The following is a 22606-nucleotide window of genomic DNA, read 5'->3' on the forward strand; positions in this document are numbered from 1 at the left end:
TTACTAAGTGCTTCATTCCAGTTTACTTGAAATCATATAATGAGCACTTTTGGAGTGGGTTTTTTTGCCAGTACAGTTCCATATAATTGTCATGCCATTCAGCATATTACTTTGCTAGCTTGTTAATCAGAATGTCAGGGGAATATCATTCAACATCAACTTATATGTTAGAGAACTTTTTCTTGCAGTAAGAATAATTGGCAGTGGAACCAATTAGTTAGAGAAATAGTGGTGCTTCATCAATGATTGTCCAGAAAGTTTATGACCTAGAATTTTTGAAGTAATTCAGCTTTCTACAACTTAGCAGCCACTAGATATGGTAGGAGGGGGGAGTTGTAACTCCAAGGATTTTGAAATTTCTGAAGAAACAAAAATACCAAAAAGTATCTATACATATAGCAATATTTGAATATTTTGTTCAGTATATGAACAATTCCCAGAAATTTAATTGCTTGAAAAGGATGTTATGTAACTTACAGGGATACAGGTACTCTTCAAAATTGTGTAATAGCAACAAAAGTATTTGTGATGGTCCTTAAATTGTTGTACATGATACTTGAGTAGCATTGGTGCACATAGTGTATTATCTAGACCTCTAGAAATAGTGCTGAGAAGAGCAACAAAGGTGATTAGGGGACTGAATGCTATTGAACAGTTGCAGGAATTGGGTATATCTAGTTTCATGAAAAGAACGACTAGGGGTGACATGATAGCAGTGTTCCAGCTGCCACAACCTATGCTCCAAAGCATCTGAAGGCAGGACAAGAAGCAATGGATGGAAACTAATTAAGGAGAGAAGCAACTTAGAACTAAGCAGAAATTTTCTGACAGAACAATTAATTGTGGAATGACTTGCCTCCAGAACTGGGGGATTTACGAAGAGATTGGATGGCCATTTGTCTGAAATGATATAGGATTTTCTGCTTGAACAGGGGGTTGGACTAGAGGACCTCCAAGATCCCTTCCAATTCTGTTATTCTGTAACAGATGACTTATCTATGGATTCAGTATATACTGATCTTTGCAGAAAGGAATGAATGATACCAGATAAATCCAAGCTATGCTGAAAAGCTAAAGCAAAAGCATGCCACCGCCCGGTGCCCCGGCCAGGACCCCCTTGAATACAAACAGTGTTTCTAGCAGAATACGTTAAAAACCAGAAATTTTGAAACAAAAGTTAGAGACTGACAATCTTTAAACACTTTGTTAAACGTTCAAACCTAGTTCTGTTATTATTCTTGATTGAAGAAAGAAAAGGCTACCCACTTTTACAAAGCTTCCTTCAATTTATTCCCATAATAGCAACACGCTGAGGTAATCTGGGCAGAGAGACATTGAGTAGTCCAAAGTCAGTGATTTCCTTTGGCAGAGGGTGAAACTGAATCGGAATTATGTTAGGTTCTAATCCAGTATCTTCACATTATACCAGACTAGCTCTATTATTACTGATGCAATTCATGCATAATAGATTGGAAGTAAGCCCTTGCACAGTCCTGATGGAACAGACTCAAAGGGCAGAGAAAACATCTTTAGAATTTACCTGTTAAGAAGACTGAAATTGAAAGAAAAGGATGTGAAGTTAATTCTGAATTTTGGGTGTAAACTGAGATATGCCCACTTTGACAAGGTGTTCAAATGATTTTTAGTGTAACTTGATTTGGTACAAGTAGTCTTGTGTTATCCCAGTGAAGCTTGGAATGAAGTGTACTTCATCTTATGATCTAATGCAAGGCATTGTGGTATATGTATTTATGGAAGGTCATTTGATGACTATTTGAAGTTATGACAACCTTGGAAACATCCTGTAAAGCACATTCGGCCATTGTAAAATGTCACGTTTTCTCCCTCCCCATGATTCAATGATCTTTTTTGGGACCTTGGCAACAAGGTCAGATTTATGACTGGTTGCCTACCTCTAGTGGTTACAGGTCACCAAGTTGCAAAAATATTTGGTGATTTCCAGCAAAAAATGCCCATTTGGGAGAAGAGATCCAGACCTAAGACTGTGAGGTTCGCTTAACAACCATTGTGAAAATGGTTGTAAAATTGAGTCCAGGTTCATGGTTGTCTTGACTTATGACTGAAATTCAGGGCTCAATTGCAATTGTAAGTCAAGGATTAAGAGAGAGGGGGAGGGAGGAGGGAGGGAGGGAGGGAGGGAGAGAGAGAGAGAGAGAGAGAGAGACTTTCTAATGTGTGAAAATTAAACTAGGAAAATGGACAGAAACATGATAGTATGTAAATAGAGTTCTGAATTTGGAATGTCATATGCTTTGAAAGAGACTAAAATGTAGTATTACTACTGACAACTTCTGTTTGTCTAGTAAAAAAACTCATTATAGCAATTAGAAGGTTGGTTGGACAGAATAAGGCAACAAGCATAAGGTGCATTGGTTTTTTTCAAATATAATTCTAATAAATGTGATGCATTGTTGTTAATGAATTCTGTAAACAAAGTAATTTTTTTACTTTTGTCATATCCATAGCAGCAACTAATTGACATTGGCTCTCAGAAAAGCCAAGGCTCAGATATGGTTAACATTGGGATGAGAGCTCACCAGTAAATCTCGCAGCTAAAGACTAAAATAAGAGCTTAAAAGCATGTCCCCCCCAAAAAAACCCATGCCAAATTACTTATGCAGTATTGTCAACTTTGTCAACTTTAAAGATGTGTGGACTTCAACTCCCAGAATACCCCAGCCAGCATACTGGTTGGAGAATTCTGGGAGTTGAAGTCCATACATCTTAAAATAGCTAAGAATGAGAAACTTAGCAGTTATAAATTGCTCCTCCAAAATCTATATGGAAAATTCCATGCAGGAGACATGCTCAGTTTAATTTGTTTTGTTAAGCCTGGTTTAGAAAAAGATTATTTGATATATTGGCTCTAAGGTGTTGTTTTCTCACAAGAAAAATAATTACCTTAAAAGCAAAACATTATTTTATGCCAGTTAACAAAGAGCTGGAGATATTAACATTCTGAACCTTAATCTGTTTTCTGAGAGTAAACTCAATTGATTTTAATATAATAAATGTTATCCAGGATAAAAGAATCTACTTAGTGCCTTTTATGTCCCATTTATTTCCATGGGGGAGAATTCAACATTTAATTAATGTATGTAAGTGAGCAATGATCACTTTTTTATGTCTTAGCGATATGAAATATTAATGTATTAACCTATAACGGGACCATCTATTTCAGTATTTTGAGATACATTTAATAGAAGCCAACATATGTTTACTTCAAAACAAAAACCACAGACTGCAACTTTAGAGTAAAAATCTAGGCATGTTATTTAATAGATTGGAATTAAATTTAATCTTAATGTCATTGATTTCAGTCAGATTATTTGACTAAAGAAGACTTCTGGGGGAGATATGCAGGGGTGAGATCCGACCAGTGTAACTATCGGTTTGGTGATTTATGTTTTGCTGTGCGCGCATGTGGAACGTCGTCAGCTTGCTGCCTGGATGGCTGAGTAGCACTGCACGCAGGTGCGCAGCATTTGAAAAAGCACTATTTTCCTGCTTTTTAAACCACAGCTGTGCTGCGCAAAGCAGCTGTGGTTGAAAAAGCAGGAAATAAAGGTCAGGTAAGAGGCCAGGTGGGTGGGTGGGCCAAAACAGCAGCAGACATAGAACCAGTTCTATGTCTGCTGCTCTTCAGAACTATCGGTTCTATTATTTTTTCTTTCTCTTTTTCTTTAAGTTTTTTTATGTTTTTACTATTATATTCAACATTTTAAAATCAAAATTATATATTAAAAAGTGTATTTTGACTAAACATGGGACTAACTCTACATGTTCTTTGAGGGTTACTTTCAATTAATTGAGGGTAAAAATGGACATCTGAATTCAATGGAGTACATTCCAAGTAAATGATTATAGAATTGCATTACTTGGAATGTACTGCATTGAATTCAAATGGCTTTTACACAATTGATATGTCACTGTTGCAGTATTATGGAGCAATCCTGATTCCAAGGTGCTAAGAAAGTTGATCTAGCACAACTGAGTGGATTGGATTAGAAAAAAAATCATTCCTGTTGGTAGTAATTGCTCTCCACCATCAAATTTTTACTTCTGCCTGGAGAAAGTTAGCTGTTGGGGTTTTGTGACTGAGGTTCTCTCTCTTCAAAATGATTGTAGTGTCAGCATTCCAAGTAACAACCTCCAAAACAGACAACTCTGAGACAATCATCTTCTCAAAGTTCCACTTTATTAGAGATATCATATTGGCACATCTGGGAAAACTCGAATCTGAGAGTTCCGGGTTTTCCCTTCCCTAAAAGAAATTCAAAGATCCATCCTCTGCCTTCATCAGTCCATCATATGGCACAATCATGTCTTCACCCCATCCAGAGACTATCACCAGTCACTCCCCTCCAGGTGCAGGGTGAAACGTCCTTGATTCTCCCAGAAATAATGTTATGGCTAATTATCCACTGTTCCTTAAAAAACCCCTCCCAAATTCTCAGGCGCTAAATGTGTCAGCCTAGAAGCTCCAAAAGGAAAATGGCTTCCCAGGCTGACAGGTGGCCAAAATATTTTATTTATTTATTTATTTATTTGATTTGCCAATTGTTTACAAGATAATAAGTATAAGTGTATACATAGTTGTGAATACATGAAATGGATACATATAAGAAAAAAATAAAAGAAGAATAAGAGAAACAATAGGACAGGGACGGTAGGCACGTTGGTGCGCTTTATGCACGCCCCTACAGACCTCTTAGGAAAGGGGTGAGGTCAATAGTAGACAGTCTAAGGTTAAAGTTTTTGGGGTTTGGGGAAGAAACTACAGAGTTGGGTAGAGTATTCCAGACATTGACCACTCTATTGCTGAAGTCGTATTTCCTGCAATCAAGTTTGGTGCGGTTAACTTTGAGTTTGTATCTATTGTGTGCTCTTGTGTTGTTATGGTTGAAGCTGAAGTATTCATTGACAGGTAGGACATTGCAATGTATGATTTTATATACCATGCTTAAATCAGACCTAGAAGACGGAGTAATTCAAGGTTTTCTAGTTCTAGAATTTCAAGTCTGGTGGCATAAGGTATTCTACAACGAGTAGAGGAGTGGAGAACTCTTCTTGTGAAATATTTCTGGACTTTCTCAATTATGCTAATATCAGATACGTAATGTGGGTTCCAGACTGATGAACTGTATTCGAGTATTGGTCTAGCAAATGTTTTGTATGCTTTGGTTAGTAGTGTGATATTACCAGAGAAAAGCTACGTAGGATTAGGTTAACAACTCTTAATGCCTTTTTGGCTATGTAGTTGCAGTGGGCTCTAGCACTTAGATCATTAGAGGTGAGTATTCCAAGGTCCTTTACAGAGCTTGGGTCATCAACAAGATCTTGACTATTCAGCTTGTATTTTATTTTCTGATTTTTTTGCCAATATGTAAGACAGAGCATTTATTTGTTGAGATTTGAAGTTGCCATTTGTTAGACCATTCTGATACATAGTCAAGATCTTTTGTAGGGTAGCAGTATTGTCTGTGGTATTGAACAGCTTTACATCATCAGCGAAAAAGAATGCAATTGCTCTTAATATGATCACAGAGGTCATTTATGTAGAGTATGAAGAGAGTTGGTCCTAGAACACTGCCTTGGGGGACACCACTATTGACAGGTACAGAATTTGATAGGACGCTCCCAATTTTGACCATTTGTTGTCTGTTTGCCAGGAATGCTTCTATCCAGTTATGCAGTTGTCCAGAGATACCATAGGATTTTATTTTTAGGAGTAGTTTGTCGTGTACCACTGAATCAAAGGCTTTACAGAAGTCTATGTAGATTGCGTCTATTGCTTTGCCCTGGTCGAAGTTGTGTCGTCCATATGTTTTTGCAGTGTAAGAGTTGCAGATTACAGGATAGTTTTTTTCTGAAACCAAATAGTTTATTGGAGAGTAGGTTGTTTGTCTCTAAGTGGAGCATGATGGATTGGTTAATAATTGATTCCATGACTTTACAGGTGACGAGCATAAGGAGATTGGTCTGTAATTTTAACTAGGCTTGGGTCTCCTTTTGAAAATGGGGATGACTGTGGCTTTGTGACCATAGGTTAGGCAAGGAGCTGGTCCTGAAAGATTTTTCAAAGATTATGCTTAGAGGTTTGGCTATGGCAGTGGATAGCTTTTTTAAGAAGTAGGCACATATTCCATCCGGTCCAATAGATAGAGATGGTTTTAGATTGCGTAGTGCTTTTTCAACATTGTCTTCTGTAAAATCGATATGTATTAGATCATTGTTGTTATCTGTGGTATGGCTAGGAAATACTGGGCATGATCCATTGCTGTTTACAAATACTGAGCCGAAGAATGTGTTAAAGATGTTGGCTTTAATGGTGTCATCGTTGCAGTCTTTACCATCAGGTCCTATCAGGGGTGGGATGGACCTTGAGTCTTTTAGTTTGTTGTTTACAAAATTGTAAAAAGCACGGGTGGAATTGGTGCTTATAAGGTTTTCCTCTTGTTTAATGTGATAATTGGTGCATTCGGTCTTTATCTGGTGGCATAAATTTTTGTATCGGCTTTTGAAATTGGCAACGTGACCAGATTTGTTTTTCCGCCAGAGTGATCTCTTTTTGGATTGAAGTTTCCTTATTGTTATGGGTAATCTGCTTTTTGTTTTGTTTTGGGAGTTGTTGTTGGTACATATAGTTTGATGACTCTTTTGACTTCAAGTAAAAATATGTTGTAATGGTCTTCAACAGTATTGCATCCAGTGAATAGAGATTGCCAATCAAGGGATGAGAGATCGTTGTCTATAAGATATACCTGAAGATAAACTGATATATATATACCTGAAGATATATACCTGAAGAGAAACTGTCAAAGTGGCATAGAAGGTAGAGGAGAGAAGAGGACATTGCAGACAAAGTTCTCCTGGCTAAAGTCATAAATCTATCAGTTCCCCACTCCTCAATTCCCTTCTTTGAGCCAGGGGCTGAATGGCTAATGTCAAATCATCCAACTAGTTGGAGTTAGTTCAGCTAATCCTCAGCCACGGCTATGCTGCCTTTAAAGCTTGAAAAGAACAGTTTTAGATTCCACATGCCACTAATAAATCAACCAGAATTCCCTGTTAGGTTAGTATTTTACCCTTCTTCTAACGACCATATATTCGTTTCATACATTTTTGACAATGGAGATTATTTTGTTTGAGTAAGAATAAAAACACTATTTCCTTTAATATCTGTTTTGGATTGGATAATTAATTTTGAATCCAACAATATAGTTCTTTAAAAAGACATGCTTTGGAAAACTGTTGTTCAGGCAAAAGAATTGAGTGTACTGCCATAAATCATTTTTATAGTAATAATAAAATGGTGCTACTGCTGTGAGACTTTTGCTTCAAATATTTATTTCTAAAGTCAGTTAGCAGTTTCTTAGTCATATAACATTTCTGTCTGTCATCTTTTAAAGGATTATTGAAATGTGTAATTTGGAGAGTCTCAATGTTTATGAAGGTTTATGAAGGTATGCATGGTTTCTCATTTAGAATTGTCAACTGTTACCATCATAACTTTTCAGCTAATTGATTAAAGATAATGATTATGAATCCCCAGTAGGGAATCACCTAGTCTATGAGAAGAGGTACAATTTTGGGTTTTTACCACAGGAAGAATATATTATTAAATAGCAATAGCACTTAGACTTATATACCACTTCATCGCCTCTCTAAGTGGTTTACAGGGTCAGCATATTGCTCCCAACAATCTGGGTCCTCATTTTACCGACCTCAGAAGGATGGATGGCTGAGTCAACCTTGAGCCAGTCAGGATCGAACTCTTGGCAGTGGGCAAGAGTTAGCCTGCAATACTTCATTATAACCACTGTGCCACCCCAACTACTCAACCAGTCTGACCAGTTTTACTATGTCAATATCATAGTAAATATTCCAGTAAAAATATCTTTATGATGTTCCCTACAGGAGAATTACCTTATATGGATTGTAAGAATTGTAAGAAGAAAAGATTGAGTTTTCTGTATCTCTTGGTTTCCATCTTGAACTCATATAGAAACTGTAATAGTAGCAGTATTTGAATATTAGACTATCTTTCCTGAATTTCATCTTACTGGATTTGGAGAAATTGCAAATGAAATATTTATTTGTGTGCCATATCAACTACATTTATTAGATTTTTACACTTATTACCTAAACTTTTCTTCATCTTTCTGCTCAGTATGTGAAAGTAGAGGTGACATGATCTGATTTGTTATTAAGCAATGAGATGGATATATTATATATGTGTAAATGTGAGAAAGAAATCTCACTCCACTCTACTCTTCTTAAGGCCCTAGGAGGTTCCCTGATTTTTGGAGGACAAAATTACTGCCTAATAAACAAGAACTTCCTTGAGGGAAGATGAACATTGCATGCAACAAATAAGAAATACTGAAAATGTTTAATTCTGAACATGGCCTCATTTTTAAAATAATGGAGTGTGTAGCCTTATGGCAAATATGCAACATAGCACAATTGACCTCATTCAGCCAGCAAAATATCAACTATAATTGTCATCTATTTCCTCATTCAAGGCTTTATTAAATAACATTCTGCTTCTTTACAGCTAAGCAATTTGAAACAAGTGAGCTTTGTAGATGTATCAACAAACAAATTCTTTTCAATCCCAATATGTGTACTCCGGATGTCAAATCTCCAGTGGCTTGATATAAGTAATAACAGTCTGAGAGATCTCCCACAAGACATAGACAGGTAGATTTTTATATGGTTTTTGCAGTGACAGTTGGGTTTAGCAAATAAAGCATTGCCTGGCTATTTTGTCAACATTTGTAAGTGATTGGAAAACTGTCAAGCTCATTTATGCTAGAGTCACAAAGCCCCAAGTTTACAACACTGTGGAAGACAGGGCTTCCTTGACTCCCCTTACAAAGCAATCTGAAACTGATCCACAATAATCTTCACTTCTCCCATCCTCCATTGCGAAGAATATACCCAGATAATATCACAAACCAATCAGTTTTGTTCCTCAATATCCCTGTGAGATTCTGCACTGAAATCCTTGCAATTTTTCAATCAGTTGTGTTTCCCAATACAGGTGACCCGGGTTGCACATTGCTATGATAGTTTGATGGGGAAGAGCAAAGATAATTATCAGCCAATGCATAGAGATGTTCAAAGAACAGGATGGTGTTTCTCTAACAGTGTGGAGAGGAAATCTAGCTTTGGAGTCCAGGACAAGGGCCTTCTCTGCTGTTGCACTTGCTCTCTGGAATATCGTGTCCTCCCCCCATGTAAGGTCATCCTCCAACCCTCTGACTTTTTGTCAGAGTCTAAAGACTTGGCTCTGCCAGTTAGTTTGGGGCCCCAATGGGAGAGCATCACAGTGGAGGTGGCTGATCAAGTAACAACAGATTCCTTCTCACCCATAGCCTGCCCCCACCCTCCCCATCTATAATTGGATCATGGTATTTGCTCATATTAATTTAATTATGTTTTGTATGTGTATATTTTGTAAGCTGCTCAGAGTTACCTTGTGGCAAGATGAGTGGTCAATCCATTTTATAAATAACCAATAAAGGAGAATATTTGTAGCTCAGGGTTGAAATTAGGGATTACTGGTGTCATTCACACCTGCCCGCCAGCAATTAGCCACTTAGATGAGTATAGAATAACTCCAAGATTAATATCAGACCAACAATCAAGAAGTAAACAATACCCCAATCAAGGTACTGCCAACAAGCCAAGAGTAAACAACCCAACCAAAGAACTTCCAAGATCACCCCTATCAACACTGACAGGGCAAACCACTAGAATATAAACTGAGAGCAACCCACATCCTTACTATCACTGATGATGTTACCTAATTTGGGTAATGAAATGTTTGCAAAAAAACCATCAAGCACAGAGAGTACCAATGACCCTTCATAAACAAACAAACAAAGTGTAGGCTGCAGAAATCCATCTGATTGGTAGATGGTGGCAGGTAGATTCAGAAAACCCTAATTTATCTTGTGGTCAATTGGGCGTTTTGCAGCCCAGATGTTAGGCTTACTTTCCATTGTCTTAGAGGTTCACCTAGAAGGTCAGGGGCGTAGAGAGAGAGAATAACATTGTCTTGAGGTTTGGGACAAGATGAGTCCCTGGAAAATAGACTACACAAAATTGGTAGATCTATATTTATCAAAGGAAAATAGCAACTTTACAGCAGTTTCCAATAAACTAAGGCAAGCTCAGAAATAAATTGTCTGAACTTCTAAAAACAGACACTGCAAGATCAATCAGGTCTGGAACTGGTCCTGAAGGAAAATGAGGTGGAAGTGTCCTTAACTCAGATACAGTAGAATTCTGCAATTTACTCACAACTCAAGTTATGTATTTGATAGATTAAGGTATAGAAATCAACCAGAGGAGTCTGTTGATAACATTATATGCCCATAGGATTCAGAAATCAGCTCTCTCCAACTAATATTTTCAGATTTAAAGCAACAATACTGGGTTTCCATGTACACACACTTTCCCGTCTCACCTAGCAGCATCGAAGCACACTTTTAAACTTGAAAATTTGGCAATTTCCTTTGATAAGTGTAAGAAAACAGTATGAATTTGTCTTGTTTTTCACAATTCCACCTTTGCAACTCAGAAAGAAACAAGTAGTTAAGCTGATATTAATAAATTTTTAATTAACTGCTTCATTCACTCCATTTTAATTTCATATTCATTACAGAAGTCCAAAACAAAAGGCAGTGGAACTATAAAAACAGGTTTTTGTGTGATTTATTGTTTGTACATGCTTGGTTTCATCTAGCATATTCTCCTATGTGCCGTATAAATAGGTATGTATAAGTTATGCATACAATTGGAAACTCTGCAGAGATAATGGATTGAGGGGCCACAAAATGGTGTTCATTGTCTCTGCCTTTCAAAAAATTGCATGTCAACAATCTTTCTGCTGCCACCAATGTGAAATCAAACAGCCATTCTGCCTTTTAACCTGGGATAGAAGAGAATATCAAGCAAATGATACTTTTGACACCCAGCAATTATTTTGTTGGTTTTGCACATTCCTCTTACTTTACGAGCTTGATTAAAAATATATCAGGTATTAATATATGTTATATTACAGGTATTAAACAATATATGTATATGTATAAGTTTGCAAATCTACAATGTACATTTAATTTTGCCATTTTGTTACTTTTCTAAGGCTAGAGAAGTTACAAACTCTTCTTCTGCAGAAGAACAAGCTGACCTACCTTCCACAAGCCTTGGTCAATTTGCCAAAACTCAGTTTATTGGTTGTGAGTAGTGAAAATTTGGTTCAGATGCCCACAGCCATCTGTAACTCTTCCACTGGCTTAAAGTAAGTCAATTACATTCAGACACATTTTCTTCCTTTGTATTTTGTCTTGTTATTTGTTTGGATTCTGAAGTGGGTGGATCTTAAGTAAAAGACATCATGTAACATGATCCCCCAAAGTTGTGATGCATCTACCCATGCATTAATATGAGTGAATACAGTAGTTTAATTAATTAATGCTGTGCATCTTAAACATAGTAGAATAAATACACAGCCTGTGGTTACTTGTGGATCACTCCAGTTATTGTCTTGGTTTTTAATTCCAGAATAGGCAGCACAATATCAAATGTAGTAGCTATGTCATAATCAGGAAGGAGGTAGGCTAAGATAAACATTTAACATGTAAGAACAATTATTTGCATTTATGGTTTAGCGCCAAAGAATTGAGGCCTTTGAACTATGGTGCTGGAGAAGACTCCTGCGAGTCCCTTGGACTGCAAGGTGATTAAACCGGTCAGTCCAAGAGAAGATCAACCCTGACTGCTTTTTAGAAGGCCAGATCCTGAAGATGAAACTCAAATACTTTGGCCACCTAATGAGAAGGAAGGACTCGCTGGAGAACAGCATAATGCTGGAAAAGATTGAGGGCAATAGAAGGGGATCACAGAGAATGAGGTGGCTGGATGAAGTCACTGAAGCAATCGGCATGAGCTTAAATGGACTCCAGAGGATGGTAGAGAACAGGAAAGCCTGGAGGAATGTTGTCCATGGGGTCGCGATGGGTCAGACACGACTTTGAACTAACTAACTAACAACAAAATGGTTTAGAGTGCAATTATGCATCATTGATGCATAAAGTAAAATCTGTGTGAGGCTGATGAATTGCATAATATTTTTTTTCCCAAATAAAAGACCACTCGGTCCATACTAGCATAAGGTCCATGGCCTCTGCCTCTGAAAACAGTCCTGTTCTCAGAGGCTAGTCAAAAATCATTAGGAATAAATAGTTCACAAAACTGGATAAGGAGGATCAGAGTTTTTTGTTAACAATACACAAATGAAGTTCTGGGTATTACATTGCTCCTAATCTCCTGCTATAAGTTGCCAATAGTTTTTGTATGTGTGTCAGTAGTAGTATTCAATTTTTTTTTACTACCGGTTCTGTGGGCATGGCTTGATGGGCGTGGTGTGGCTTGGTGGGTGTGGCAAAAGGATACTGTAAAATAACATCCCCATTTCCACATCACCTTCAAAGAAGAAACAGAAAAAAATGAAGAACCAACCCCAACCCAACCCAAATACCATAATAATAAAAAAAAAACAAAAAAAAAAATAAAAAAATAAAAAACCAAACACCAAACCCCCCCCCCCCACCCAGGGAAGGTTACTGTAAATTCCCCATTCCCTTCCCCACCCCACTAACCTGCTTTCCAGATCCATTCTCCTGTGCTGGACAACAAAAGAAGACCCAACCAATCAGCTGGGCCTCCAACTCAGAAGGCAGCAAATAGATGGGGGTCCAACCAGAGGTGGTATTTACCAGTTCTCCGTACTATTCAAAATTTTTGTTACCGGTTCTCCAGAACCTGTCAGAACTGGCTGAATACCACCTCTGATGTGTGTGTGTGTTTGTTTTTTTAAGAATGCCATATATATTAATATTCAATGACTCTGATGTGTCATAAGCAGTTTCAGTGGATCAAGACACATGGGGATTCTTTTTGATTGAATAATTAAGCTTACACTTTTAGTGTTTCCTATGCTTGCTTCTAGAAAAGACACTTCTTAATTAATATTTGTAATAGATAATGAGTGTTACGAACAGTGAACATTGTAGCAAAGTTTTGTTCATGGACAAAATTGGCTTTGCTTTGTAACAAAGTAGGAAGAAGAGAAAATTTATAGGGCTACAAATCATGTGGTTATAGCAAGTAACAATCTGCTCAGGATCAGAAACATTATATAACTTTTCGTGGTAATATGTCATCACCTTGCAGATTTATAAGCCTCAAGGATAACCCTCTTGAAACAACATTTCAGGAGATTCAAGAAATAACAGAAAGTGACCGCGATCGTGAACTCTTTGAAAAAGAATTTATGAGAGCCTACATTACGGATATACAAGAGAGAGGTATGGGTGCATCTAAATGAAACTCCAAGCTAATTTTTTTTACATTCTAGCTGATTTTCTGGACACATTTTAGAAAATATTGAATTGCATATGCCTGTTTGTTCCATGTAAAGCATTTCACCTGGAATTTGGTAGAGACAACTAAGCATTATGGGCAGGGAGAGTGTACATACCCTCAGTCCAGCTGTCTGCTAAATTGACATATCTGTCAACTATAGCACTAGAGACATTTCAGCCTCTGCTAAAAGTGAAGAAATAAAATAATTGTATTGGAAGTAGCAATGTCAGTGTTTCTATTTTTAAAAGGAGAGCTAGTTTCTAACTGTTATGATAGAAAAGTGCACATGGCATCTCAGAAAGGAAGGCGAGGGCAATTTTAGAAGTTTTCCCATTTTTCTCTAGCATCTAGCATGCTCCTTTATAGTAAAGCAAATGTTATCCTCTTGCTTAATTCCCGACAGACCATTTTACTTCCATATCTTCCAACAATTACGGAATGAATATGAAAGCAACTTCACAGAAGTGATGGTTTACAAATTTTGCCCTTCTCTCTGCCCATTCTCTTCTTTTAAACCATGTAATCAAAAACAAAAAAAGTTGCTCCTTTCTTTTCCTTTATGCTTTTAATAGCAGAACGACACACAGAAAGTTAAAGAAGTGAAGATTGTTCATGCATGGAAGTATGTCTAGAAAGCTCTCCACACATGCCAGGTTTCTTTTGAAGTCAGAAGTGCAGATCCAACAAAACTAAAATATGCCATAGATAGGATGGACTATTGATGCATGATAAGTGATGATAGATGGAAAACTAATGTGATAATATCTCAACTCCTGACATTTTTGTTTGTCCGTTGCTATTTATTATAGAAAATTGTATCAATCAATATTCACAATTATACTTAAGCACAGGGAATAAGCTTCAACATCTGGTTTATCTTCATTGATTGCTGAAAATTTTAGTAAACTGCATGGGAAAATTTCATTAACTGCATTAATTTCCACTACCAATGGAAATTAAACTAAGGTGAGGGTTAGGTCTCCATGGGGTCAGGGCAGAGCAATAAATTGTTAGTCTTTCTCTAAGAAATGCACAGTGATAGCTTACAGAAGGGGTGTCAAACTCGATTTCATTGAGGTTGGATTTAACCTTGATGGGCCAGGATGGGCATGGCCAGGGTAGGCATGGTCATCTCAATGTTATTCGTGTTGGGGGCACCTATGATGGTCTGAGTGCTCTGCCAGCAAAAATGGGCTCCCAAACTCTGTTTCATCTGCAACAGTGTCTTGCAACCCTCTGTCAGTGAAAATGGAATTTTGGAATGCTGCCTGGGGGCCTTGCAAGCTCCGTTTTCAGATGCAATGGCCTCCTGCAACCATCTGCCAGAGAAAATGGAGCTCAGGAGGGCCGCATGCAACTCTCTCAAACTCTGTTTTTGCTGGTAGTGTCACTGCAATCTGGCCCTTCGCTGTTTCCAGGGCAGATCTGGCCCCCGGGCCTTGAGTTTAACATCCCTGGCTTACAGTTTGGACTTGTCTGTGGACCACATTAAAGTACATGGGAAAATTGCTTTGCAAATGAAATGAAGTGAAATCACGGTTCGGGTTAGAATTAGGGTTAGAGTTAAGATTAGGATCAGGGTTTGGTCTCCATGGAGTCAGAACTGAAAACAAATATTTTCAGTGATAGATTCTTAGAAGTTCTCTAAGGAAAGGGATGGTTTTTGTTTGGAGTTGTTTATGGACTACAGTAAAATGGGAAAATCACAATGCCAATAAAAATGAAATTAGGCTTGCATAAGGAATATTGCCATTGTCAATTAGGTTAGGGATAGGATTAGGTTTAGGATTAGGTCTCCTTGGACAGGGACAGAAACATGTCAGGGATAGATTCTTAGAGATTCTTCAAGGAAGCTGCTAATTTAGTCTAGTTCAGAGTATCAAACTGGCAGCCCATGGACCGGATACATCATGCACAGGCCACACCCACCCCAGTTCTGTGAAAGAAAACAAATCGCAATACATCACATGACAGCAACATGACACCATGAGTTTGACACCCATGGACTAGTGATGGATTTCAAAGATCAGTCATTGTGCAGGGTGCCAAGATGTCTGACTGCCTGGGCAGTGTTTATTACATTTATAGGGTTTTTACAAGAAGACAAAGGCAACATAGATATAGCATCTGGATTGGAGAATAGATCCTACATGGGTGAAACCTCTCAACCACATTGGTACAACCTCCCAACCAATCCTTAAGACTAGTAGTGATGTTAGTAAAATGAGGTCACCTATAAGTCCGGAAAGTCTGGGACTTTCCACCTTCACCAAGATATAGCGAATGAGATCGTGCAAATAGCCAAGAGGCCCCATATAGGTTTTCTAGACAGCTGCAGTTTGCTGCTAGCATCTAGCGCCATCCATAGACTCTCAGTAGCTACTACAGACTAGTTTATGGACCACAGTAAAATTCATGAGAAATCCCATTGGTAAACAAAATCAAACTAGTTAGGGTTAGGGATAGTGTGAGGGTTAGGCTTAGGTCTCCTTGGAGTCAGGGCCAAAAACTAAGGTCAGGGATAGATTTATAGTGGCTTGGCAACAATAGCATCAGTTAAAGCTTTTTGTTCAGACTTTTTAATGGAAAATACATCAGAAAATTCCATTGCTAATGATAATGAAACTATTTTGGCTTTGGGTTAGGGATAAGGTTAGGTCCCCTTAGAGTCAGGGCCAAAAATTAACAGCTGAAATATATATATTCTCTAAGGAAAGAGGAGGTAAAAGCTTTTCGTTTGGACTGTGTACTATTTTATAATACATGGGGAAATCCCATTGCCAATGAAAATTAAACTAGATTGGATTATGTATAGGGGTAGAGTTAGGGTAAAGTCTTTTTGGAGTCTAGGCCAAAAACTAATATCAGGGAAAGATTTTTATTGGTTCTCTTAGGAAAGTGAAAGTTAAAGCTTTTCATTCAGACTTGTATATTGCAATCAAACCAGGGGTGGGATTCTACCAGTTCTCACCTATTCGCTAGGACCGATTGTTAACATTCTAAGTAGTTTGGAGAACTGGTTGTTAGAAGAAATTACTGGCCTAATCCTGTAAGGAAGGCAGGAAGGAAACATTCTGGTGTTGCTTACAGAAACTGCCTCTCTATTAACCCTTATTACATTCTAGGACTAGACTTCCTGTCTCAGGAACGTCTCTGGAGTTTCCCCCCTCCTTTGCTGGTACTTTGCTTGTGTGGAGTGACCATTTAAAGTTACAATGGCACTGAAAAAAGTGACTTATGACCATTTTTCACACTTATGACTGTTGCAGCATCCCCACAGTCATGAGAGGCCAGGCGAGGAGATGCGTGCCTCGATATGAGTGGTATTGAGTTGGCCACACCCAGCCAATAACATGACCACCAAGCCATGTCCACCCAGTCACTTGACCATCAAGCCACGCCCACCACCTAAGCCACGCCCACAGAACCGGTTGTTAAAAAATTTGAATCCCACCCCTGAATCAAACACATGGGAAAATCCCATTGCCAATGAAAACTAAATTAGGATTAGGTTAGGGATAGAGTTAGGCTTAAGATTAGGTCTCCTTGGAGTCAGGGATGAAAACTAATGTCACAGATAGATTCATAGGGGTTCTGCAAGGAAAGCATCAGTTAAAACTTTTCTTGTGGACTTGTTTAAGGAAAATACATGGGAAAATTCCATTGCCAATGAAAATGAAACTATGGTTGGGTTGCAAGTAATACTTTCTTAAATGTTCTCTAAGGAAACAAATAGTTACAGCCTTTTGTTCAGACTAGCTTATGGACCATCTCAGTCTTGTGTTCATCCAGAAGAAGCAAGTTTCTTCTAGTAGCAGAAGAGATTTTTCCCCATTTACTATAGTTAATTTTGTATCATCCTAACTTTCTTAATCTATTAATTTTTGAATCAGGATGTTTATTTGATGTAGTCATAAATCTACATTTGTTTTATTTTGTCAGAAGATGCCTAGATCACAAATGTTAAGTTATTTGTTTTTATTCCCATTTGGTCAAACTGTGCCATAAGTGCTTACCAATCATTGTCATTTTTAGAGAAAGTAGATTATTTACACAACATGAAACTAAATATTTACTCCAGCTGGGAGCTATTGAGGGAAGGAGATGACAAATGGATTACAAAGTGATGTTATAAGGCAAAACCTTTTTGGATAATGATCAGGAAAGTTATGTGTATAGTTGTGAGTGTCAGGCCACAAGCTATCAGGTATAACCATCATGTTATAGACTTTATTATTGTTGTTCAAAGAAACTAATCTAAGTCCAGAAACCTAAAAAGGATATAAACAGAAATGGGGTATGTTCCTTCAAACTATTAACAAGATACAACATGCTGTCATAAAATAAAGAATGAGTCTAACTAAGGTCTTAAATTGCCTTAGTGACTGACAGTGGCCTGTTTCAGTTTGCTTTATGCTGTAATAAAGTTGGCTTGATTTTAGCAAACCTTGTTAAGTGATCAGAGATACTATGGCCAGTAATTTGTGGTTCAGTGTGTTATAAATATTCATCTTACCACAGTTAATTCATTAACCAGGGATTTCTATGCTATATAAACCCACCTAATAAAAAGACACCGAATGCCTGTACCCATGGCACCAGTTTCTTAACTTGGATAGGGGAGGAACATTCATGTCATGTGGCCTCTGGGTTGATTTCAGTGAGATGAAACAGAAAAGGAATGAGATGGGGAGGAAGGTATGGTCTGTAATAAAACAGAGAGAAGAAAAGAATGGAGAATAGGAATGGGACAAAAGAGAGAGACGGGAATGGAGTGGCTCAGAGATAAGGGGGTAGGCAAAAGTCAAGTCCAAAAATGCTAGAGCAGGGTTTTCAAGCTTGGGGCCCACGGGGTGGATGTGTCATGCACTGCCCACGTCCATGCCCAGTTTAGTGAAGGGGAAAAAAGTTGCAATATATCATGTGACAACCTCATGATGATGCGAGTTTGATATCCCTGTGCTAGAGAATTCCTAGAAGTCTGGCACTCAGACAAATCTACCACCAATGGGCACATATGAATAAACAACATCTACATTCCATTCAAAATAGATAATCAAAAAGCTAAAAAAAAAAAGACCAAAACATCTTGCCAGCAATCAATATTCAGATTGAGATAAGAAGAGATAAACACCAACATTAATTCTAGACCAACAACCAAGAAGTAAACAATACCTCAATCAAGGAACTACCAACTCAGACAAACAGCAAGCAACAGCCTAATGAAGGAACTACCAAGAATACTCCCACCAACACTGACAGGGCAAGCAAACTCCACTCTCTTCTAACACTGATGATGTTACCTAGTTGGGTAATGAAATGTCTGCACAAAAACACCCAAGCTCAGAGAGCACCTAGGATCCCATAGACTAAACAGTCTATCAGGAGCAATCCAGAGCCATTCCAAACATTTTTCTTTCTCTCTCATGTACCAGTAATTGGTTCATATGATATCATAAATTCTAATCTTGAATTCAACAGGTAAAGGAAATGGAATGGAAATCAAAAAGAAAACTACAGTATAGCAGAGATAGAGCCCTGTTTCGTTCTTTGGCAGCAAAGCCTCATTACCAGAAGTCAATACCTGTGAATAAAATCATTTTATTAGTTTCTTGATCTTCAGGAGTGGCCAATAGAACATGAGTAGCAGAGAGGTTTATTTGAAGGCAGTGAGGAACTTACCTGGTATGTGAGAAAGAGCAGAAGATGGCTTGGGTCTTACCAGGCTGAATCATATATAGAGCCTATTTTAATGCATTCTCATACTTCACCCCAAACCAGGATCTGGAAATCGTTTCACATTTCATTTCAGCAAAAATCCTGAAATTTCAAAAGATTTGACGATCTCACAAGATTAGGATGTTTATTAATTTGTTAAAAACAATTGGGGGTTCTGGGAATTATTTGGATATTTTTTAATAGATGGAGTGTTATTTTTCACCCCTGGAGCATTTTTGAACATTTTCTTGCATGGTCCCTTGTTGCATGTATTTCTGGTCTATCTTATACTAGATTACACTGAATCCCATGCATCCATTAGAGACTCAGAAGCATCCCCGTTGTGTTCAACACATTATTCCCTAAGAACACCAGTTGTATTTCAAGCAAGAATAGTATTAAAAATAATGGGATTTTTCTATTTAAAATGGTACATGCATTTCAGTGAAACGATTCATAATATGAAAATTTATGCTTTGTCTTTACAGAGATTGTTCCTTGCTATACCACAAAAGTATCGCTTAGCATCCAAATATGAACAGTGGAATTTCTATAAACAGGAACTCTATAAAGACTCACTTCTGCCAGATGAATTAGAAACCATCCTCAGCATACAATGACAACAAAAGCTCTTTTTAAGAAGAAAAGAATAAGCTATCAACAAAAGTTGATGCATAATGGAAGATTTAAATGATTGGGTGAGCATATGATAGTTGCAATCATACGTAACCATGACTGCATTCACTTTGCAAAATGTTTCTGTTATGAAAAAAAGGATGTGATTATACTTATATACTTATATGAAAAAAGTAGAAAGATTTAGGTTATAAGGCTTGTGTTGTAATGTTTTTTTTTTCAGATGAAACAATAAACATTCTGATTTTTTTCTTATCCCATCATCAGGGATAGTCATTTGAGCCCTGTGATCCACTGGAGAATGATCAGAATCAAGGTGTAATTAACTGTGCTACTCTATGCATGTTTACTCAGTTTCTACTCTGCACAGCTCACTGCCAGGGAAGTAAACCTATTTTCTGAATTCATTACATTTACTGTAGATTCGATCTTTCACCTTGGAGTTCAAAATGGTTGCAGGGATGGGTAATTGGATCTATACCACCTTGTGAGACAGATCCATCTGACACATAGAGATTAGTCTAAAGTTACCCACTGATCTTCATGGAATGTAGATCTCAATCTAGTTCACCCTATTTGCGTTTCAACAACTTAATTACATTTTTAGATGGGATGAAAGATTTACAAATAAACATATTTTACAGACTTTATTTTGCAGAGGTTTTTTTTTACATATTTTACAGTGGTTGCCCAGGGATTGTTTAGGTAGTCTGACAGGATGATGATCAACTTGATACACTGCAGTTATATTTCTGAAACCACTTCCTAAAATACATTTCCCTCTGACTTCTTTTTGAATGGTAGTCTCAGACAAAGCTATTGCTTATTTTCTGAGTTGTGTAATGGCACATAAGAAAAAAAATGAAATGATTGCTTATAGTTAACTTGTTTACTATATTTTTTCGAAGCTTTTTTTTCCATTGCGACCTTAGACTTGAAATAATTGCTAGTAATAAATTGCCATACCGAACCAATTATGGTGGCTCTATTTTTTTCTTTTTTCAACAGTTTGCACTTTCACTAGAGGCCACCAGAACTTTAATTCAGAGCTGGAGGGCTACAAAATGATAGTCATAGCAAAGACACAGGAAACTTCTTTGCTGCCACCCAGTGTCTGCCTGGATTTTTGCAGTGCTGATGTGATAGCTCTATTCATTATCATCCCTTCCATATGTAATAATATTTTAAACTCAAGTGATTTTTAAGAGCACCCCTTAATGGTAGGCATGGAGGCATGGTTAAAGATGATGAGCTTGTTAGCTGGAAGGCTGACAGCCTGGGTTCGAGATCCAAGTGCTGCGCAATGGGATGAGCTCCCGTTACTTGCCCCAGCTCCTGCTCACCCAGGAGTTTTGAGATATGCAAATTTGAGTAGATAAATAAGTATCACTTCAATGGCAAGGTTAACAGCATTCTATGTACTTTGGCATATAGTCATGCTGGTCACATGACCATGGAAATTGTCTTCGGACAACACTGGCTCCTTTGGCTAAGAAATGAGATGAACACCGTCCCTTGGAGTCAGAAATGACTGGATAGGGGAAACTTTTAAATTTACCTTTACAGTAGTCATTGATCTGATATCTGTAAATTAAAATAAAGCCCTCATACAAAGAAACACTGAGATGGATTTGCAAAGAATGTATGATTTTCTGCTTTAATTTCTTACAGGAAAACATCTTTTAAACTGTTGAAAGCTGTTGAAATTATTTTTTAAATGCCCAGTTTGCTTAGGAAATTTCAGCCAGTCAAAATCTGTTATTTGGAGGTGGGTTTTAAAAAAAACATTTATAAGAAGTTACATAAAAACAAAGAACTTAAATTTTCTAGTAATCAGTAAAAGACCTTATGTGTTTTATCCTACATAGTAAATTTTTCTATTTGTCATTGTTAATAAAGTTTGCTTACAAAGATATTCATAGATACATAGCTGATTTACATAAAATGAAAACATCGGCAATCTTTAGGGTGATAAGAATTTATCTTGACAGACACTTATTTGGAAAGATACCATAAAACTTTAGATGCATAAAAAGAGCTAGACATGTTTCAGCGGCTCAAAGCTAGAAGAATATTTAAGAACTAAGCACTTTCATTAATATTTGTAACATTATTATTTGTTGGTTATTAACCGTTTTGATCTTGTGCATAAGACATAAGTGTGTTTATTTTTATTTGAAAAAATTACTTGTTTTGTAGTATGTCATTTTTGTTGGTTTAGTGCACATTAAACTTGTAAAATAATTTTGTTTTGCATAATCCCTTTTTCCATTCAATAAATACTCTATATTGATAATCCAATTAATCTGTACTGTACTTTCATTTGTGTACCGGGTGTTGGCCAATTTTCATCTAGTCTCCTATCTTCCCCTTTTGGGGAATTGGTTGAAAGGGTGGTTGTAGCGTCAAATGGCCCTGGGAGAAGCAGATTATCTCCTTCAATCAGATTTCAGAATAGGATACCTTACTGAAATAGTATTGATCATGGTTGTTCATTATCTCTGATAAAACTTGATTTGGGATGGTGCATCTATTCAAATCTCCTTGATCTCTCAGTGGCCTTGATGCTATGGATATAATATTCTGGGCAGAGTTCAATGGGTGGAATGGGTGTGTGTGAAGTATTCTCCTCATTCCCCCAGGATTGATTTTAGTAGCTGTTGGTAAGAAAGGAGCTATACCTGTGGGATCCCTCACCCTCAGGTCTCCTGCTCCTATATAACATCCACACAGAGTTCCTGAGTAAAATCGTCCATTGACAAATTATTAAGTATCATCAGTATCACCTTGT

General features: G+C 37.4%; 1 protein-coding gene across 3 annotated transcripts in view; it reads left to right on the top strand.

Moving 5' to 3' along the window:
* The window catches only part of LRRC2 (leucine rich repeat containing 2), a 109585-nt gene extending 87469 nt beyond the window's left edge, over positions 1-22116 (top strand). For all 3 annotated transcript variants that reach the window (XM_087957946.1, XM_087957947.1, XM_026674312.2), the window contains 4 exons: positions 8582-8727; positions 11180-11335; positions 13270-13403; positions 19668-22116. In XM_087957946.1, coding sequence (XP_087814072.1) covers positions 8582-8727; positions 11180-11335; positions 13270-13403; positions 19668-19717 — 486 coding nt within the window. In that variant the 3' untranslated portion in view covers positions 19718-22116. The remainder of the gene's footprint in view (positions 1-8581; positions 8728-11179; positions 11336-13269; positions 13404-19667) is intronic.
* Positions 22117-22606: the final 490 nt, after the last annotated feature.

The sequence above is a fragment of the Notechis scutatus genome, chromosome 2 (assembly GCF_049901735.1).
Source record: "Notechis scutatus isolate UNSWTSFEM ecotype Mainland chromosome 2, rNotScu1.2, whole genome shotgun sequence".
In the NCBI taxonomy this organism is placed as follows: Eukaryota; Metazoa; Chordata; class Lepidosauria; order Squamata; family Elapidae; genus Notechis; species Notechis scutatus.